We start from the raw sequence: 18,223 nt of genomic DNA on the forward strand, positions 1-18,223 counted from the left end.
TCTACAAGGCTGCGACATGGGTGTCAATGCCCACGTTCATGAAGCACTGCTGTCTTGACAACCAGGTCTGGCTGGAATAGTATTCGCACGTTCGGTCCTGCAAGATGTTTTGGTCCGAGCTCACCCCACAGGCTCTTCACTTTGTGGAGGTATACTCCTTTGGTATTCATTCTAAGGTGAAGAATAAGCGGCTAGAAGTCCCTATCAGAAGAACAAGTTACTTATCTCTGGCAGCGCTCTATCTAGTGGATATTCTATCCAACCACAGATTACTCACTGCCCCCCACCTCCCCATTCTGTGAAGTGACCTCTCTTTAACATCTAAAAGGTCCCCATTGGGAATCTTCATACTGGTCCCAACAATTGTTCACACTCCTTTTCTGAGGGCTCAGAAAGAGAAGGAAGAAACTGATGTAAGCCATCAGGGTGGCGCTTATATAGAGCTTTAGTCTATTACTACCTTGGTGGTACGGAGTCAGCACGGAGCTGCATGGCACCAACTAGCAGTGTGCTGCTTCATGCTGGCTCGGTGTTTCTGAATCAAGCATTAAACGTGGGGAGTGTTCGAAGATGAGTAATCCTTGGTTAGAGAGAATCCACCAGAAGGCACATTATTAAAGGTAAGTAACTTATTCATCTGTCTTACTTCCAAATACCCCATACCCAGATCCATAAATGGACCCTAAACGCATTTATTCCCTTAACCTTATAGGTTTCCGTTACTGTTGTGCTAAGCTTTTCATTTAACCTAACACTGTCTTTGCTACAACAATAAACCTAAAACTATCCATTAACCTTACTTTCTCCTTAAGCATTCATACCATAGATATTCTTCGTGCCATAGACGTGTGTATTACATACAGACATACCTCAATTTATTCCCCTCTGTGTATTGATGATGTAAGGAAATTGTGTAAAGGCCCTTGACCTAGTAAAATGGAAGAGAGTGATGACCTATAAAAGTAATTAATTCAAGGCAAAGCTTGAGGCTCCACCTATACAATTAATACCATTTGTAACCAGGGTTTAACCAAGAGGAGGCTTGGAGAGCACATATTAAGCGGATAATGTAATAGTGGGATGCTTGGAAAGAGGGGATGGGGAGGGGGCTTCAATATTGCTTTCAGGAAGATTATTATAATATGTAATGGCGAATATTCACGTTCCTGGGCTAATTCTGTTGTATTGATTGCAGACCCCCCAAAAAAGGTTGCAATAACACTCTGAATCACCGCTAGGTGTCTTGTTGAGTTCAATCTGTTGATTTTGCTCATGGAAACTGCAAGCTTTGGAGCACAGTGGGGCATGGCGTTTGTAAGCTGAATGTTTCTCTGTCCTATAGTCTGTGGCGGCGGAGAGTTTAGTGCAGGCTGTGTGCCCATGTGTTTGTGGTCGCCTCAGTAAAGTTTACCAAGATGAGTGGTGGTTTTACTGATGTTGGGAAAAGCCAAAAGATAGGGGTGTACCAGCCAAAAGAGAAAGTCTTAGTACAGAGGAGGGAGCAGTTGAGGGTAGAGAAACTGAAAGCGAGCAATGGCAATAGGGATCACTTGGTTCGGTGGCTGCCATCACAAGGAATGTGGGCACAGGTTACGTCATAACTAAAAGGAGGCTTTGTTGGGTTTTTTCTCTTTTGGTAGACTTTATAAGGGCACTTTTTAAGTACATGGTCGGGCACTGAATAAGGGACAGCGGAAAAGGGCTCTTTCTGAAAAGTGACTAAGAACATACATTTTTAAATTGCATGTTAATGATGCGCCTTAAAGTTGTACAGTATTTTTTACTAAAGTCTTTTCTTTAGTTTATTAAACGAGAAGTCTTATTACTGTTCAATCTACGTCTTTTTTGTATTCTACAAGGATTTTTTAAATTCAATTTGACTGTCTGAGAATCTGGCACCGGAAGAGAACTGCAACCCTACCAACTCTTTCCTTTTTCTTGGTTTAAGGTAATCATTCAGACATTGTTACGCTGGATGCTCTAAATAGAGAGTGTGGCTGTTAGGGTAATCTGTCACAAACTTGGCTGAGTACTTTGTCCGACAAACTCTAGGTGAATCCGCTCGATTTAGAGTCTCAGAAAGTTAGCTTTCTGTTTGACAGTGCCCCCTTTGATTCTGTGGATCGAAAGCTTACTTCATCAGCCTGACGGAGTGCTCACCATCTGAGTTAGGGCCCTTCACTGCCCACCTTATTTAGGCCTGACAGTTTGATGTCCTGTTTATCTGTCTGACATCGCCAGGCAAAACCTGGCGGTGACTATCCAAAAAATAAAACACCCCCACCACACAGCAGGGAATAAACTCCATGTATGTGAGCGCCATTTGGTGTTGAAAATCAGTGTGCAGTGGACTGTCCTCAACTGACGGCAGCTATCAAAACGGACTGGTGCCATCTACTAGACTGACGGTACAGAGAACGCTTGGGCTTAAGGCGATCTCTAAATTTGGTGGGAGGTAGTTGGTCATGGTAGCAGATGTAATGTCCTTCCCTGCCTTGGCGGATGGCGTCCTGCCTGCTAAACCCTAAATCATGTCCTTAGTCTAAAACGGGGAATAGCTTCACTCTTCTCTCTCCTCTACACCCTTACATCCGATCTCCATCTGAACCACATGATGTGGAGGAGAAATTCTCTCTAGAAGATTTTGTCCCTCAAACAAGGATCATCAAAATTTGCATGTGGGGGTAGGACCAATCTCCGACACATGGGTTGGCGGAGGTTTCCACCCGAGCTACTATAATGTGGCCCATCTTTACCGCTGTAGAGAAATGATGCTCCTGTGAAATGTGGTGGACTCTGAAGTTATTAACTTTCAGAATATTCTTGTGGGAGGAGCTCTACTGCTCACTTACCCTACACTTCAGAGAGTCAAACTAGTTGGCTAGGCTTCATTAGTACTATAACGTCCGGTATTGAAATACTTTGCAGAGCAGTTTTTTGTTCCTAGTCAATCTCCCAGCAGTGCTAGTCTGTAGTGTCATCCTATAGAGCGATCCTCACGTGTACGAAGATGGTCTCTGGCCAGCTGCTTTAAAATGATTAAAATAGTACTTCACACATGTTAAATTAACTTTATTGCAAGCACAAGGAGATAACTGGCATGCCTCATGGGAACAGTCCAGCCTGAACTGCCAACCCAGGTCTTCCCTGGACTGGAAACCAGCATCCTGGGACTGGTTTCAGGGTAACACCCCTCATCAGCCAGGCTAGCTTGAATCCAGTGGCAAAGTGAGCAAGGGACCCACGTCTTAGCATACCCTGCAAAATTAGGACTAATAAACACCAGGAAATGACAGAGGGAGCCCTGAAACTTTTCAGATGCCCCCAGTCAAAGTAACTTTATTGCCAATTTCAGGCTCTCCCAACCGAGGTCTAATCTGGCTTCCCATATCCAACGGTCTCAAATTGAAGATGGCTCTTCTAATTTACAAGACTCAGCAGGGTTTGAGCTTCTGTTACTCCTAAAAAAGGTCAGCTGCCAAAGGGCTGGAGGGTGCTGGTTGAGATTCTCAAACTGCTGCCTCTTCTGTGCAAAGATATTATTCTCCGGAAAGTCTGTGCTAATCCTGATGTGTAGCACCACTTTCACACACTGACCCTTTTAGGACCATTTACATTCCTCCAGGTCTAAGAAAAAAAGCACCAGATCAATTCAGTAAATGAGCTTTTCGAACCAGCACAGAGGTCTGCCTGCCCATTGAGGATTCCAGAATTGTTTTATGACTGAGTAGAGAAGCCCTTCAGTGTCCCTAATGGCCGCCCCGCCTACTGTGTTTGGTTGGTCTTGACTTAACGGGTAAAACCTTGGAATTGATGGAGGCCATGATTTGAAGGGAATAGGTTGTTATGGTAGCCAGTTCTTAAATGTCCTCATGGTGGCTGTAAACACAAGACCTAAGTTCATCGTGATGGGGCTGGTTGATATGTCAGATGTGTGCTGATGGGTACAAGAGACCTTTTAACCAACACGTTAAGTGTTAATAAGGGTGCTGGACTGGTCATTTGTCTTTGGACCAAAAACATCGCTCGTAATATTCACTAGATTGGCAGTGATTTGATATGTAAACATATTCTGAAGTTGGCTCTAGTCCAGTGCAGATATTGGAAAGAGGTCTAATGGTTTTCCGAGAAACCGAATTAAGAAGAATGGCTCATGATTATCCCAACTGCAAGGATCCTTCATGAAAGCATGGATGCTCCATTGTGAGATGGTGGTGTTGGTACAAGCGTACTTAGGGAGTCCAAAGCACGTCTCTGTCTGGATAGGATTTACATTCACCCATAGTTTCGTGAGCTAGGTCTGTACAGAATTGGTATGATGACCAATGAAAGACTAAATGTTGACACCCTCCCCCCTTCGAACAGCTGTTGTGCACGGTTTGGATCACTTTTACAAAACTTTAAAAAGGAATATATACTAAAAAATAAGAGGGGGGCCGTGCTGATTTTTCCTCATTGAAACGACTTCCGCATTTGTTTTGCAGTCCTGCTGCAGTGTTAAGAGTAAGTTGTGAGTGGCGTTCGCCCTTTAATTATGATAACAAAGCGTGTATAACTGTATTTCTGTGCAGAAAAAGCTAACTGTTGGAGAGCAATTGCAGATTACTGTTCCTGGAACTGGTTCTTCTGCCCTTTCAAAAGCAAGGAGTTTTTTATTAAGATAGTTCTGTAGGACGGGGGACTACGTCTCAGTCGCACATAACTGTACTGGACTTCTATGACGTATTCAGCATCATCAAAATATTTTTCAGCAGATTTTAAAACACGCCCTGAGCCTCTCTGAGATCCGGTGACACCAACAGAGTCCTTGAGTCATATCTGCTGTTTAGATTGGGAAATAGCACATCAGGGAAAGCCGAAATAAAACATGCCCTTCTCATTAATGGGAGTGTTTTGCTCATTTCAATAACTGCATGATTTCCCAACTCCCATAATTGAGTCTGACTAACCTAACTTCTGGAGCAAGGGTCTCTTGTGTACTCCTACTGGTGACTTTGGGCAGAGATCTGACGCACAGGATATGAACTGCACTGGGAAGCTGGACTTACAAAACCACAGTGAGTCATAAATGAGCAGCCTGCATTGATAGGGTGAGCTGTAATTATAGTGCTAGCTGCAGGCCAGGACCTCTCCCAGATTGGCCTAGGGTTTCCCAAGTTGCCTTCTACACCCATCGGGTTCACCCAGTTTAGTGGCACCACCCATAAATCTTTTCCAGTTATTATAGTTTGTGATTTTGGCTGATCTGATTGGGTCGGAGGCCAATGCCTAAGGACCTATTTCGAGATTTATTATGGATACATCTTTGTGTTGGAGAGCACCTTTTCATCTGTCTTTTTTTTTTTTTTCTTCATTTTTTTTTTCCCTTTTCTGAATTGGAGACGTGTGAACAAAGTTTTCACTGAATATTTTATTTATAGATCTTCAAATCTTGACCGTTGTTACAATTTCTTTTAGCACAAGTCCCATTGCAAATTAATTTTTGAATCACCTAAACATAGGTATTGTGATATATAATGCATGGAATATACATTCCATTAACGTCTATTTTTTCTTGATGGCGTGGAACAGTCTTCTGCGTGTTATGGGGAAGCTGTGCCATCCTGCCATGTGCGTTTATTTTTCATCCCTGTAAATGTTTTTCCTCCAGTGAACAGTCTGCGAGTACCTGGGACATACTATAAGACTTTACTGCACTGTTTGTAAATAGAGCTTTAGCTGTCCTGATTGCGAGATCACTCAAGGAGTACCCAAAGTTGAGCAGGAGTAGGTATAGCAACCTTCTCCCAGCCTTTGAGGGGACTGGCAGTGATGGCAATGTGATTCCCACCATGGGGCACAGGCCTTTTTAGGTCGGGCCTAGGGTCAGCGCGCATGCTCTGCTCTGAGATTTGTTGTAGTGGAGTAGACGCCCCGCCCACTGTCTGCCATATTTGCAATTGGCTAGTGTCATTGTCCTTCCTAAATGCTGGCTTCTGATTGTAAATAGGCTTGTTAGTCCCTCCTTATCACCACCTTGTCTTCATTCGTCACCTTCCATGGCGACTGGCCTTTTACTTCGGTTTTTACACAGTACCTGTTATTTAGTCTTTAAGCACTATTTTCTTTATCAGGTTTCTCTTACTGCAGACACGACGTGCTTTGGTGCCTTCTTAACAACCCCGCCCTACCTCCCGTTGTCGGTGCCTTCTTTACCCACCTCCCTGCCGTTGTTGTATTTTTTGTAAAAACTCACTATATACAGCCTTACTTTTTAACCTCCTGCAAACGAAATATACGCATACAATATTTTATGAGTAACGTTTCTTTCCTATTTACTCCTTAACACAATTTGCAATTGAAACCATATCTGTGGGTCGTTTTTTCCTAACCGCACTATTCCTCTACCTTTCTGTAACTGAACGTAGAAATTCTGCAATCTTTAAAATGGTGAAACGTACATAGCTCAAACTTGCTTGCTTTATTAGTATATCTTCTGTGTCAAACTCTGTCAACCTGTCCGCCTCTTTTCTTTATTTGGCTTTAAAAAAAAAAAGAAATCACCACGGCTGTTTTAGAGTAACAATATTTCTCTTTCGGTTCAAATGGAGTTCTGAATTCTTTTCTTAGACTGCCGTTTTGTGAACTTGGCCTAACCGGGCAGTGTTTTTTAGCCGCAAACTGCCCGGACAACAGTAGCATTCTACTGGTGCATACAGGTTAAACGTCGTCTCGACTCTGTGAATCATTTCAAACGGACGCTTGACACGCAAGAGAGGCGTAACTAAACGTACAGGTGCTGTTTGTGCCCTGTACGTTTCTCTCTTGCGGTTTTAGCGCCAACCATAGTTACCAGCAGTGGTATTCTGCTCGTTGTGGATCTATGGCGTATATCCCACTAGATTCATGACAGCCGCCCAATGTGGTGTTAAAAATCAGGTGAGATTACTCCACCCTCTTGCTTAACGCTATAACATACCCACGAGTAGTTTGACTGTGACTTACTTACTTCTTGACCCAACATGTCCATACCCGGTATTTTTTGGGGGTTTTTTTTGTCATTTGTAGAGCGCACAGCTACCTCCAACTGAGATGTCCCGGCGCTAGCAGCTGAGCACGAAAAACGCTAAAGGCGCCGAGAGGGGCTAAGTCCGGTCGAACAGCCATGTTTTCAGGTTTTTCCTGAAGACCCGTTCTGAAGGGGATTTACGCAGATGTTCCGGCATAGAGTTCCATAACATGGTTGTTCTTACCGAGAACGACCTGCCGCCCATCCTTGCTTTCTTGAGCAAGGATGGGCGGGATGGGAAGGGGGGGGGGGGGGGGGGGGTTAGTTCCACCGGCCACCAGAGTTCTGGGCTGGGGGGGGGGGGGAAGGTTGGTTTAAAAATAGTATCTCAGTTTTTTCTGCATTAAGCTTCATACAATTGTCATTCATCCAGGAGGCAACTTTCGTAGGCACCTCCTGAAGTTAGTAAATGCAGCCTCAGAGTGTTCCCTAAAGGAGAACACAAGCTGCGTGTCGTCCGCATAAGAGATGACTTTCACCCCTAGTTGTTCGATTATAGGGGCCAGTGGGGCAAGATAGATATTAAAAAGGGGGGGACTCAAGGCCGAGCCCTGTGGAACTCCAGATGTCAAAGGGGTGGAAGAAGATACATATGGGTGCAAGAGCACTTTTTGGGAACGTCCCTCCAAGAAGGAGCGGAACCATCTCAGGGTGGTACCCATTACTCCTAGCGCGGCAAGTATTTCTAGGAGGATCTAGTGCGACACCGTGTCGAATGCTGCGAATAAATCCAGCAGCACTAACATCGCACAGTTCCCTTGGTCCATCGTCTCCCTAACTGTTTCCACCACTTCAAGTAAGGCCGTCTCGGTGCTGTAGCCTGTCCTAAAGCCTGACTGTGAGTCGTGAAGGAGTTTATGTGACTCCAGGAATGCAGTCAACTGTTTTTGAACTTCCTTCTCTAGTATTTTAGCCGGGACTGGAAGGAGTTAGATAGGCCTGAAGTTTTTTAAATCTGCTGGATCAGCATCCTCTTTATTCAAGATTGGCTGGACAAACGCCGTTTTCCAGTTAGTAGGATAAGTACCTACTTTCAAGGAGGAATTCCAAATAGAGTGAAGTACAGGGTTCAGCCATGGGGCTAGGATTTTATAAAACTTAGGAGGACAGGGGTCGGCTGGAGAACCTGATTTAGCTTTACAAAGTTCAGACAGATGTCTGGGCTGAAAGGGTGGAATTCCCTCCAGCCCTCCGTGGGGGGAGTTGTCGGCAAGAGCTCAGCCGATGACCTTGGGGTGGTTGTTTTAGGAAAGGTTGCGTAAATGGTCTGAATTTTTGTTTGAAAGAAGGTAGCCAGATCCTCACATAGGTGCAAAGAGGGGGCGATCGAACTTTTCAAGGCTTGCGGTTTTACGAAATCTTTCACAATTTTAAAAACTTCCCTGAGGAATTATCAGATGCCATAATTTGATCTGCGAAATAGTCCTTCAGGGCTTTTCGTTTTAATTTATGGAACCTTTTTTGTGCCATTCTGTAGGTCTCTTTTGCCCCGGCCTCATACTTTTTCCGCCAGAGCCGTTCAAGCCTCTTGCATAGGCTTTTCTCCTGCCGAAGTTCTAACGAGAACCAGGGGGCTGTAGGTTTTTTCCTAGCAGCTTTTATGCTATTGATGGGGGCTACTTTGTCTAGAGCCGCCGTAATCCATACGTCAAAGACCGAGATATCTTGATCGGGATGTCCAGTTAGAGGTGGTATTTCGCTTGAAATAATAGGGAATTCTGGAAGTTATGTCCTTGTGTTATCTGACTAGATATTAATGATTTGCAAAAGGAAAGCCAGGACTGCTTTTGACTGTATCCCAGTGACAGTCATTTGCTAACCACACCCACGTGGGTTGTTTTGGGATCGAAATAGCAGTCACATTTGAGTTGTATTGTTACTACGTTTGTAGTGGAAGCATTTTACCGAGCGTTTATAAGGCTAGATTCTATTTGGATTCTGTATAAAGCACACGGGCTAAGAACAGATATGTACATCCTGACCAATACGTCAATTTGTTGTCGAAAGCTACATCTTTAAGTCAAGCCAGAATGTTCTAGGCTTTGAATGTTTATACACGCCATCCTGTGGTGGTCTAATTTAGGCAGCTGAGATCCAGCTGGCTCACAAGAGACACCACATGGCCCGTGTCAGAATAAAGTAAAGGAGAACTTTAATTCCACTGCTCCTACTCTGGCAATTACTGTTTTGGGCGAGCCTGGGCAGCAAATGCGCAGCTCTACGAGGCATGCTGTAATGGAGTATGGACTTGAAGCCCCGCCCACTGTCTGCCCATATTTGTTATTGGCTTGTTATTGGCTTGTCATTGTCCTTCCGATTCGTCCATAGGTTCGGTAGTCCCTCCTTTGTACTGCCTTGTCTTCATTGGTACCTTCCCACGAGGACTGGATCTTTTACTTCAGTTGTTACACAGTAGTCTTATTTAGTCTTTAGGCACTATTTTCTTTAATGACTTTCTCCTGCTGCTGGCAGGACATGCGTTCCAACTACATGCAGCGCGCCGTGTGTGGTCACTTTCCAAGCAGCCCAGGACAATTCTTAAGCGAAATAGGCCTCACATTTACAAGAGATTGAGTTATTGGCATTGTAAATGACAATGCCTTTTACTTGTGTTCATTATCAAAACCGATAAATAAAAGGAATTGTAATTTACCATGCTAATAACTCAAACTCTAGCAAATGCGAGACCTATTGTATTGGTGGGGGGGGGGAGTGGTCTGTTGGTTTAGTTGCCTAGCAACGGTCACCCTCCACGCGACATATGAAACGAATCCACCCTTGACCGTTACAGATTTCCCCTCTGACATTCCTGGCGCTTGAAGCCCATAGAAAGAGAGGACAAAGAAAATGATGCTTCAGTCATGGAAACTACGTGCTGAAACGGGTCCTATGTCATTCGGCCAGTCCATAGTTTAAACGGCAGTAGTTCATTATGCAAGTCCTGATCGTGTATACAAATACTTGGAAGTCCTGTTTTTTTGTAGATGGGGTATAGTCGGTTGCATCGATGGTTTTGCTTCCAAATAAGTACTCCGTAGTAACTATATTCGTATTTCTGGTACGGTAAAATCCCACGAGTAAAAATACTCCTATCCAGAACTGGAGCCCCGTTCACCTGAAGCTTGCAGAAGTATCCGCCATTCTCACTACAGAACGCTCCTTGAAGTCCCATCCGCAGGTCCCGCAGATGGGTATCCACTCAGAACACTCAGGTTTTCACAAGCATCTCCAAAAATCTACCAAATAATTCCAACGATTACATCGTTATACGATTTTCGTTTAGTGCTTACAGTTTAATTTTTCGTTCAGAATTTTAGCAAGTATATATTTTTGGAGGTAAGGATTTCTTCGTTGAACTGTGGCAAACGGACTCTTTGGCGTTGAGAGTTGTGTGTTTGGTTAATCTGATTAGCTTTTTTTTTTTTTTTTTAAACGCAAGCTCCAACCCTTCTTTCATTTGTACGTGGGGGGGGGGGGGGGGGGGGGGTGCATTGCTATAAAAAGCCTTTACATTTTGCAACCTGATGCCCCCCTACTCGATCTGGAAAACGACTTCTTCAGTAGTGGTGGGTGAACATGTTTTACTTGCAGAATACACCGATTTCCTAAAAATGAATCCTAGTGCACGAAGTCTATTTCACATTTCTTTTAAGTTAACATTGTACGTCAGTGCATACCTCACATGCAAAAGTCGCTTAAGACAGCCGCTCACGGCTTGTTTGAGCAGAAAATGTCATGCGGGTGAAGCCGACCTCTTTCTGCTCAGTTCCGGCAAGACATTTGCTGCTGAAACCAGTCTCCAGCAGGGGGAAAATATACAACCAGCAAGCTGTGGAAAACTGTACATAAATATGCGTGAGGTAAAAAACTGTAATTGCAAAGTTTTTGTTTGTGTTTTTATATAATTTCACTCGGGCCTAGTTTTCAGGCTAACCATTAAACATGCATTTAATTTAGATACACTATACTTTTACACTCGCCTCATGAATATTCTCTTTGGATGGCCTGAAAGCATGACCTGTTTGCAGCCCTTGGGAACCGGAGATGTTTCTGCGGTCTAGATTTCGCATGTACACCATGTGCATCTGTTATTTTAGTCACTAGCATCACAACAGTCCCCACTTCCAATCAGGTGGGTTCCTTTTAGTGTTTACTAACAGCCTGGCTCATAGGACATATGGCTGTTGGATCTGGTTTGTGGTTTCGATTTCAGTTCGTTAAAACAGATGTTTCTTTCTGCAGGGTGAGTCGGTGAAGTACTTCCTGGATAACTTGGACCGCATTGGGCAGCTGGTAAGCTACGATTTAATAAAGTTGAACATGACATTGTAGAGGCTTGTGAATGCACTGCAAATTGAGGAATTATGTTATTGAAGGTTTAATTCATATACACATATATATTTTAGTTTTTTGTGTCCAGACTGGAAAGAGGTTAGATATTAAAAACGTAGATTCCTGAAAGACGATATCGATCTTAAGTAAACATTTCCTTACCAAAATTGTGACCAGTTTAAAATCTAGCCAATATCCACCTGTTATAGGTCTGGTTTAATTTACTGTTACGCTAGTCTGCGCATCTTTATGGGCTAATGCTTGATAGTGTGTCCAGGTGAACTAGAATTCTATATAGAGAAATATTTATGTATGGTTAGTATTTTAACAGTCTATATTTTTGAGTTTTTTTGTTTTTGTCCATATTTTTAGATGTTACTTTAAAAACAGAAACTGGGAAATTGAAATTTGTGACCCTGTTCTGACATTTTAAAAATCGTTCAGACTATGGTTCTCATAAAAGGGAAAATCTGAACTAAAGAAGGCAGTGCTTTAAACCATTGCTCTACCGATGGTCAAGTAAAGTATTGTCTGTACGATGCAGCCATTATCCTTTACCGGCATCAAAACTCCTCATGCTTATCCAACCAAAGTCTACTTTCCATTCCTTAAACATCCTGTATGTGGAAAGGAGGCAGTCTCTTCGCTCTCTATCTATTGCTGTTTAAATCCCTCTTACCATGAAACTCTGCACCAGGATTAAACCCTTCACACAAAGAAGATCCGCTCTGGTTAATTCTATAAGTGTTTTCAGATATGTGATAGGTGGGGCAATAATGTGGCCATGACTTGAAATCTAGGCTGAATAAACCCCATTATAGTACTCAGTAAACTAGATATAATAGATTTTAAAATTGGTCTTCCGGTAATGACCAAATTGCAAATTCTAGACGACTTGCCTAACCAAGTGAGGTTAAAAAGTCAATTTTTATGAAGTGGCCTGACCAAAGGCCTTGCGGCTCCGACTGTAAATGCTAGCTGCATGTGACCGGTGTTTTGTCATCCCATTGAAAGAAAAAGAATATGGCCCAGTAAAACTAGTTATTGGAGCAAGTGTACTAAATGTGCATTCGCACATGCATTACAACAGTGCTGAGGTCAACTCCCATGTTTTTGCCACAGTTGAGCTCCATCTTGATCTTCTAGACCTGGAACGTGCCTTAGATCATCGTTGCATCACAATGTGGGGCAATACCAAGAGCTTGCGCTGCTGTTATGCTTTAATATCAGGGATTATATCTAATGCACACGAGAGAACAGCATGGCATAAACCATACATGCAGAAGCGCTGAGTGCAGCATTAGATTTATTTCTACTGTTGGTGGCGGGGTGGGGGCATCATGAGCCACGTGAGGTTCTACCGCTCTCAGTGCACCTCCTGCATTAATAGCAATGGTGTAATTAGCAAATATACACTTTATATATGCACACACGTTTGTGTGTGTGTATATATATATATATATACACACACACACACAATTGGATCAGATACATATACATATATCATTTTTTACTGAAACTATTAACTATAGGTTATGGTCCTTGGTGCTTCTAGGATCCTAATATTTAAAAAGACAAATTCAATGAAACATTATGGTTAGATTCTAGGTAAAAAAAAAAATCACAGAAATGAACCAACTCGAACTCGCCCCAGTGCACTGTTCATGAATTCGCATCACCGATTACATCATTGATGTTATCACATTTGGCCTCAATTCATATCATAGTTGACATTATTGGGTACTCGCAATCATTTGCACATATATTATGTTCCTGATGTTGTGTCCTTATGTATTGTTTATTGTTAAGAACAGACACCTCTCTTTCGGCCATGCACTGGGTCCAGCCACTGTGCGGCCAGTGGCCTGTGTAATAGGTGAGGTCATCAGTGATGTCAGATAATGTTGTTTGTCGTGTTATTTTTGATGTTGCATAGACTTGGATTCTTTAATTTCATTTTAATGTACCTATTTTATAAAACATTTGCCTATAAAATTCATTTAAAAATGGAAGGAGAGTGGGCATGCTGGGGGAGAGGGTCTGGTCCGTTTACAACCAGGACATTTTACTAATTTTAAACACATTGTATACGGCCATTGGAGGTTTTTAAAATCCAGCAGAATATTTTGCATAAATCTGTTTATATGACAAAAAAAAACACAAGTTCCACTTTTCTTTCTGCTGTCAGAAATGGTTGATCTAGAGGGCAAGGCTTTTTAAATTTTCAATAAGAAAATGTTGTTTTAAATGTCACATTTTAAGCACAGGGCTAAAAACAGCTTTATACTTAGACCGCTGCCACAAAGCAGGACTGTGCAAACATTATAAATAGTTATTGTTTGATTGGACTCCATATATAATCACTTTACATTTTAACATGGCTCCTCTCATTTCCAGAACTACTTCCCAAGCAAGCAAGACATACTGCTAGCTCGGAAAGCCACAAAGGGAATTGTGGAGCACGATTTCATAATCAAAAAGATACCATTCAAAATGGTGGATGTCGGCGGCCAGCGATCCCAGCGGCAGAAGTGGTTCCAGTGCTTCGATGGCATCACTTCCATCCTCTTCATGGTCTCGTCAAGTGAATACGATCAAGTTCTCATGGAGGACCGGCGAACCAACCGTCTGCTGGAGTCCATGAACATCTTTGAGACCATAGTCAACAACAAGCTCTTTTCCAACGTTTCCATTATCCTCTTCCTCAACAAAATGGACCTTCTTGTGGACAAAGTAAAGACTGTCAGCATTAAGAAGTACTTCTCTGATTTCAAGGGGGATCCCCAGCGCATGGAGGATGTCCAGCGCTACCTGGTGCAATGTTTTGACAGAAAGCGGCGAAATCGCAGCAAACCTCTTTTCCACCACTTCACTACAGCCATAGACACTGAAAACATTCGCTTTGTGTTTCACGCCGTGAAAGACACCATTCTCCAAGAGAATCTAAAGGACATTATGTTGCAGTGAAGGGGGTGAAACCTCCTCTCTTGTGTTGCCTTTATTTATTTCAGGGCTATAGGTCAGAGTGATTATTGTCTTTAACACCCTTGGGGTGGGTGAAATAATCTTTCTCCCTAGTTCCAGCGTCCATGCTATTAGTACAACGCTCAGGAATGCTGTAAACTAGCCAGTTCAAACAGATGAGCTATGTGCAGAACTGCTTTGGATACTTTTAAGGTTAGCTACTGAATCGTCTGAACTTGTGAAACTACTGAAAACATTTGGTCCTGTTCGACACTTCCCAAATTCAAAACATTTGACGTTTGGGACTAAAAGGTTCAAATGGAGTATAAGAAGATTGGATATGTTGCAAGGCTGTTGGCACCAGCTCGTAGAACAAGCCATGTTGTTCCCATTTAAACCATCTGGTGTTTTTTGTAACGGCAACATGAATTGATGGTGATGATTTGGAAATAAGGGCGGCCTATTTGCCCACTGTTTTTGTTTTGCCATGGGCCTTACGCTACCACTTAGGCTGTATGTCAGTGTGAATCTTACACTCGGGTAGGGGAGGGGGGGGTCATTGTCGGAGCCAGTTGATTGATCCAAGCAGTCCCTCGAGCTTGTAAATTTTGCAGGGAATGCTTGACTGATGTAGAACCACATTTAGTTTGCACTACAGGTACATTTATTTTCACCATTGAAGATTTGGACAAATAAAATAAAAACCTTGCCAATATGATGTGAAAGGTATTTACTGGAACTTGTCAGGACACATTCAGATTTTGGGCCCTTGGATAACTAGAATGGTGAAGGAGACTGGTAGCAAGGATCTTCGTATGTTATTTGTTAAGATGTGGAAAGTTTCTTTCTTGAAGAAAAGGCTTTGGATGTTTCTGTATTTTGTTTTCTTGTATTTGGAATACTGGGAAACGCTTCGTTGTACGGAAGATCTGCTTGAAGAATTTGTATCTCTTCTTTAACTCAGTGTGATCGCAAATTCTCTTGGGCAATGGAGAATTTCTTACGTAAATCGGCTTGAAATCTCTGCTCTGCCAATCCTGTTCAAAAGGGATCTTTAGCCCTTATTAATGCACATGTATAAAAAACAGACCATCAAACTTAGCACCTGACCTAGATCAGGCTCTGCTGCTCCAGATGTGAAATTGCAAGAGTCTGTGAAGAACACTGATGAGAGCCGACTGGTTTCTAGCTCTATACGTTTATGTAGTCTTGAACTGCCGAGTGCTTTACACTGTGTGAAATTGTCTTCTAAACTGATTGACTACATGGCTCTCTAAATTAACCAAGCTTTTCATCAAAGTGCTTCAGCATCTTCCTGGTGAGCCTGACTCTGGAGAACAAGGCTACTGTGTGGTACAATCAGGTCAAATCCCCGGAGATCACGGCACAAATTCCTCCAATGCTGTTTTTGACATTGATTAGAAGTCAATATAATTTTTATGTGCACTTACTTTTGTATAGCTTGTTTCAGAAACAAATTACATGTAAATGGAATACGTTTTTAACTGTTCCAGCAAAAGGAGGCCATGTGAGCCTGTCGATTAAAGTCTCTGTGAAATATGAAAACAATATTTCTCCTTTCTGCCGTTCAGAATTTGAATAAACACAACTTCCTTAAAAATGTCGGTTACATGTAGAGCTTTGATCAGGCAATTACGGGTTGACATCAAAAGTATAATTTCCTTGTTGTTGCGAACCCGTCTCTGTGTTTGGTCTTTGCCACATTTTTCAAACATTGTATGGGTTTAATTTGTGTTTGTGATCCCAGCCCGTTGTCCTCTGTGGTTTACACGTATTCATTACTTCCAGCTTGTGTGGGTGTGCAGAACTTCCTCAAATAAAGCAGGCAATATTGGTTTGGTCCGGGATGGGGCAGAATGCTGGACTATGGCAGTGAGCTGCATATTGGGTCTGCCTGTCCTAAACCATCTCTGGCAAAGCACATCGTTGAGCAGCTGCCAACAGGAAGAAGCCATTTCTATTTTTAGATCGCTTATTCAACACTGGCCAGCGGAGACAGGAATTTGTTCACCCTCTGCGACCTGTTTTACTTGCTTGGATCAGATGTTAATTTGTGTTCCTCTATGAGAAAGGAAGGAAAAGGGTTTCAACTTGCAACTGTGCATGCAAATAAGCACAGAGCTGCTCAAGCAAAAAACTGGCAGCATAAAAAGCGTTTTATGCTTTCCTCCTTTCCACTCCATCACCTCAACTCTCCTAGAGCAGTGACGACTGACACGTGTGGCCTAAAGCGGGTGGACAAGACCGACCGATCCAAACCTGATTCTGGTTCGGACTCTGGTGAAATGAATCTGGGGAGAAGTGTTAAAATGCTTTAACCTTGTTTTTCCAAATCCATTGTTTAGCATTGCAGAGTAGACATATCGACTTAAATTTGGAACAAAGGTACCATTTGTGTCATTAATTCTGTTCAGTGTTATTCTGTTATAGATTCACATGCTGTAGATCAGCGGCTCTTAGCCATTTGACTTGTGTGCACCCCCACGTTATCACTAGAATCCGGGGACCACCACTGAATCCTTATTGGAATCCAGAGATTTCCCCCCCCCCCCCCCCCCCCCCCCCCCCCCATATAGAGTCGTTACTGACAGCTGGGGACTCCGAGTTAAAAAAATTTGAAAAACAAAAGTAGACAAAAATACAGAAACCAGCCTTTATCAAACACATGAACAAATGATGAAATGTTTTATGTAATTCACAAATATAAAAAAATCTAATATTACAAGCTTTTGTAAAATCAGTTGAGGCCACTCTTGCAATACTGTATTCATTTTGATGCATTGCTACCGCTAATCAATCTGAGGATACCGACTTAATATTTAGCTTACAATTTCAAATTGCTTCACATTTACAGAACGTTTTAAAACTTCAATTTTACGTTTTGCTTTTTTATTTATACACACTTTATTAACCTCATAAAATTTATTTTTCTAAGCAGTTGTGGTCCCCCTTGAGTAGGCTTCACAGACCCCCAGGGGTCCCTAGATGGGGGTCCCTAGACCAAGGGTTAAGAACCACTGCTATAGATCATCCCAAGCTGTTGCATCACTCAAAAGAATGGGGCGCCCCTGCTGAATGTTAAGATGAGCCCTATGATGTGCTAGGCAAGCCCTGAAGGGCTGCACCCCAGGGGCCTGTTACGCCCCTTATCCACAGTCTAGTGGTCTTGTTTGGACATTACATTTTATTTTTCTCCAAAACTTGAAAAGGTGGGTGTTGACTGAAGACATGCCTACGATGACCAATGTTCACCAGTCACATAAAATTATCCTCGCACTGCCCAGAAGCACAGATTCTCAATGGTGATTTTTGAATCAGGGAAAATAATTAGCACTATCTAATTCTGAAGATATTTAGGGTTTCTTGCAAACGAGCACATCATATGAGAAGCAAATTTATTTTATAATTGAGACCACTGCTGTTTTTCCGCCCTAAAAAATGTGCCTTTGAAGTTTTACCACATTTGCAGTGGAAGGTTTTCATGGAAAGTCAGAACCATAGTGGCTTTTATGAAGAGGCATCGGGGTAGAATTTGTCTAGAGTTTTCTCTGCGAAAATGGCACAAACTTAAGGTCCCCAATTTCAAAACACAGATCTGACCCCGATGAGGCAAAGTCTTTAGAGGCTCCAGAATATGTAGAAGCCAAGGGTAATGAAGATACATTTGTAATTACTTGCACTATTTCCCTTGTGCTTTCCGTTGCTATAAAGACTGTTAAGTTTAGTAGAGACTGCAAAGAAATACCTTAAATGAGACTTCATTTACAGTTTGGTGGACAAAGTACAGCCTGTTTAAGGTGGCAGACATTAGCTCCTTCACTTAGATGGACTGCCGCCCAGTGGTCATCTCTTTACATT

General features: G+C 42.6%; 1 protein-coding gene across 1 annotated transcript in view; it reads left to right on the forward strand.

Annotated features, from left to right (window-relative positions):
• GNA12 (G protein subunit alpha 12) overlaps positions 1 to 15,965 on the forward strand; it is a 216,652-nt gene extending 200,687 nt beyond the window's left edge. Inside the window, exons 3-4 of the mRNA XM_085629206.1 lie at positions 11,291 to 11,341; positions 13,778 to 15,965. Of these exons, the coding sequence (XP_085485332.1) occupies positions 11,291 to 11,341; positions 13,778 to 14,347 (621 nt within the window). The 3' untranslated portion in view covers positions 14,348 to 15,965. The remainder of the gene's footprint in view (positions 1 to 11,290; positions 11,342 to 13,777) is intronic.
• Positions 15,966 to 18,223: the final 2,258 nt, after the last annotated feature.

Source organism: Triturus cristatus, chromosome 10 (assembly GCF_964204655.1).
Source record: "Triturus cristatus chromosome 10, aTriCri1.1, whole genome shotgun sequence".
NCBI lineage: Eukaryota > Metazoa > Chordata > Amphibia > Caudata > Salamandridae > Triturus > Triturus cristatus.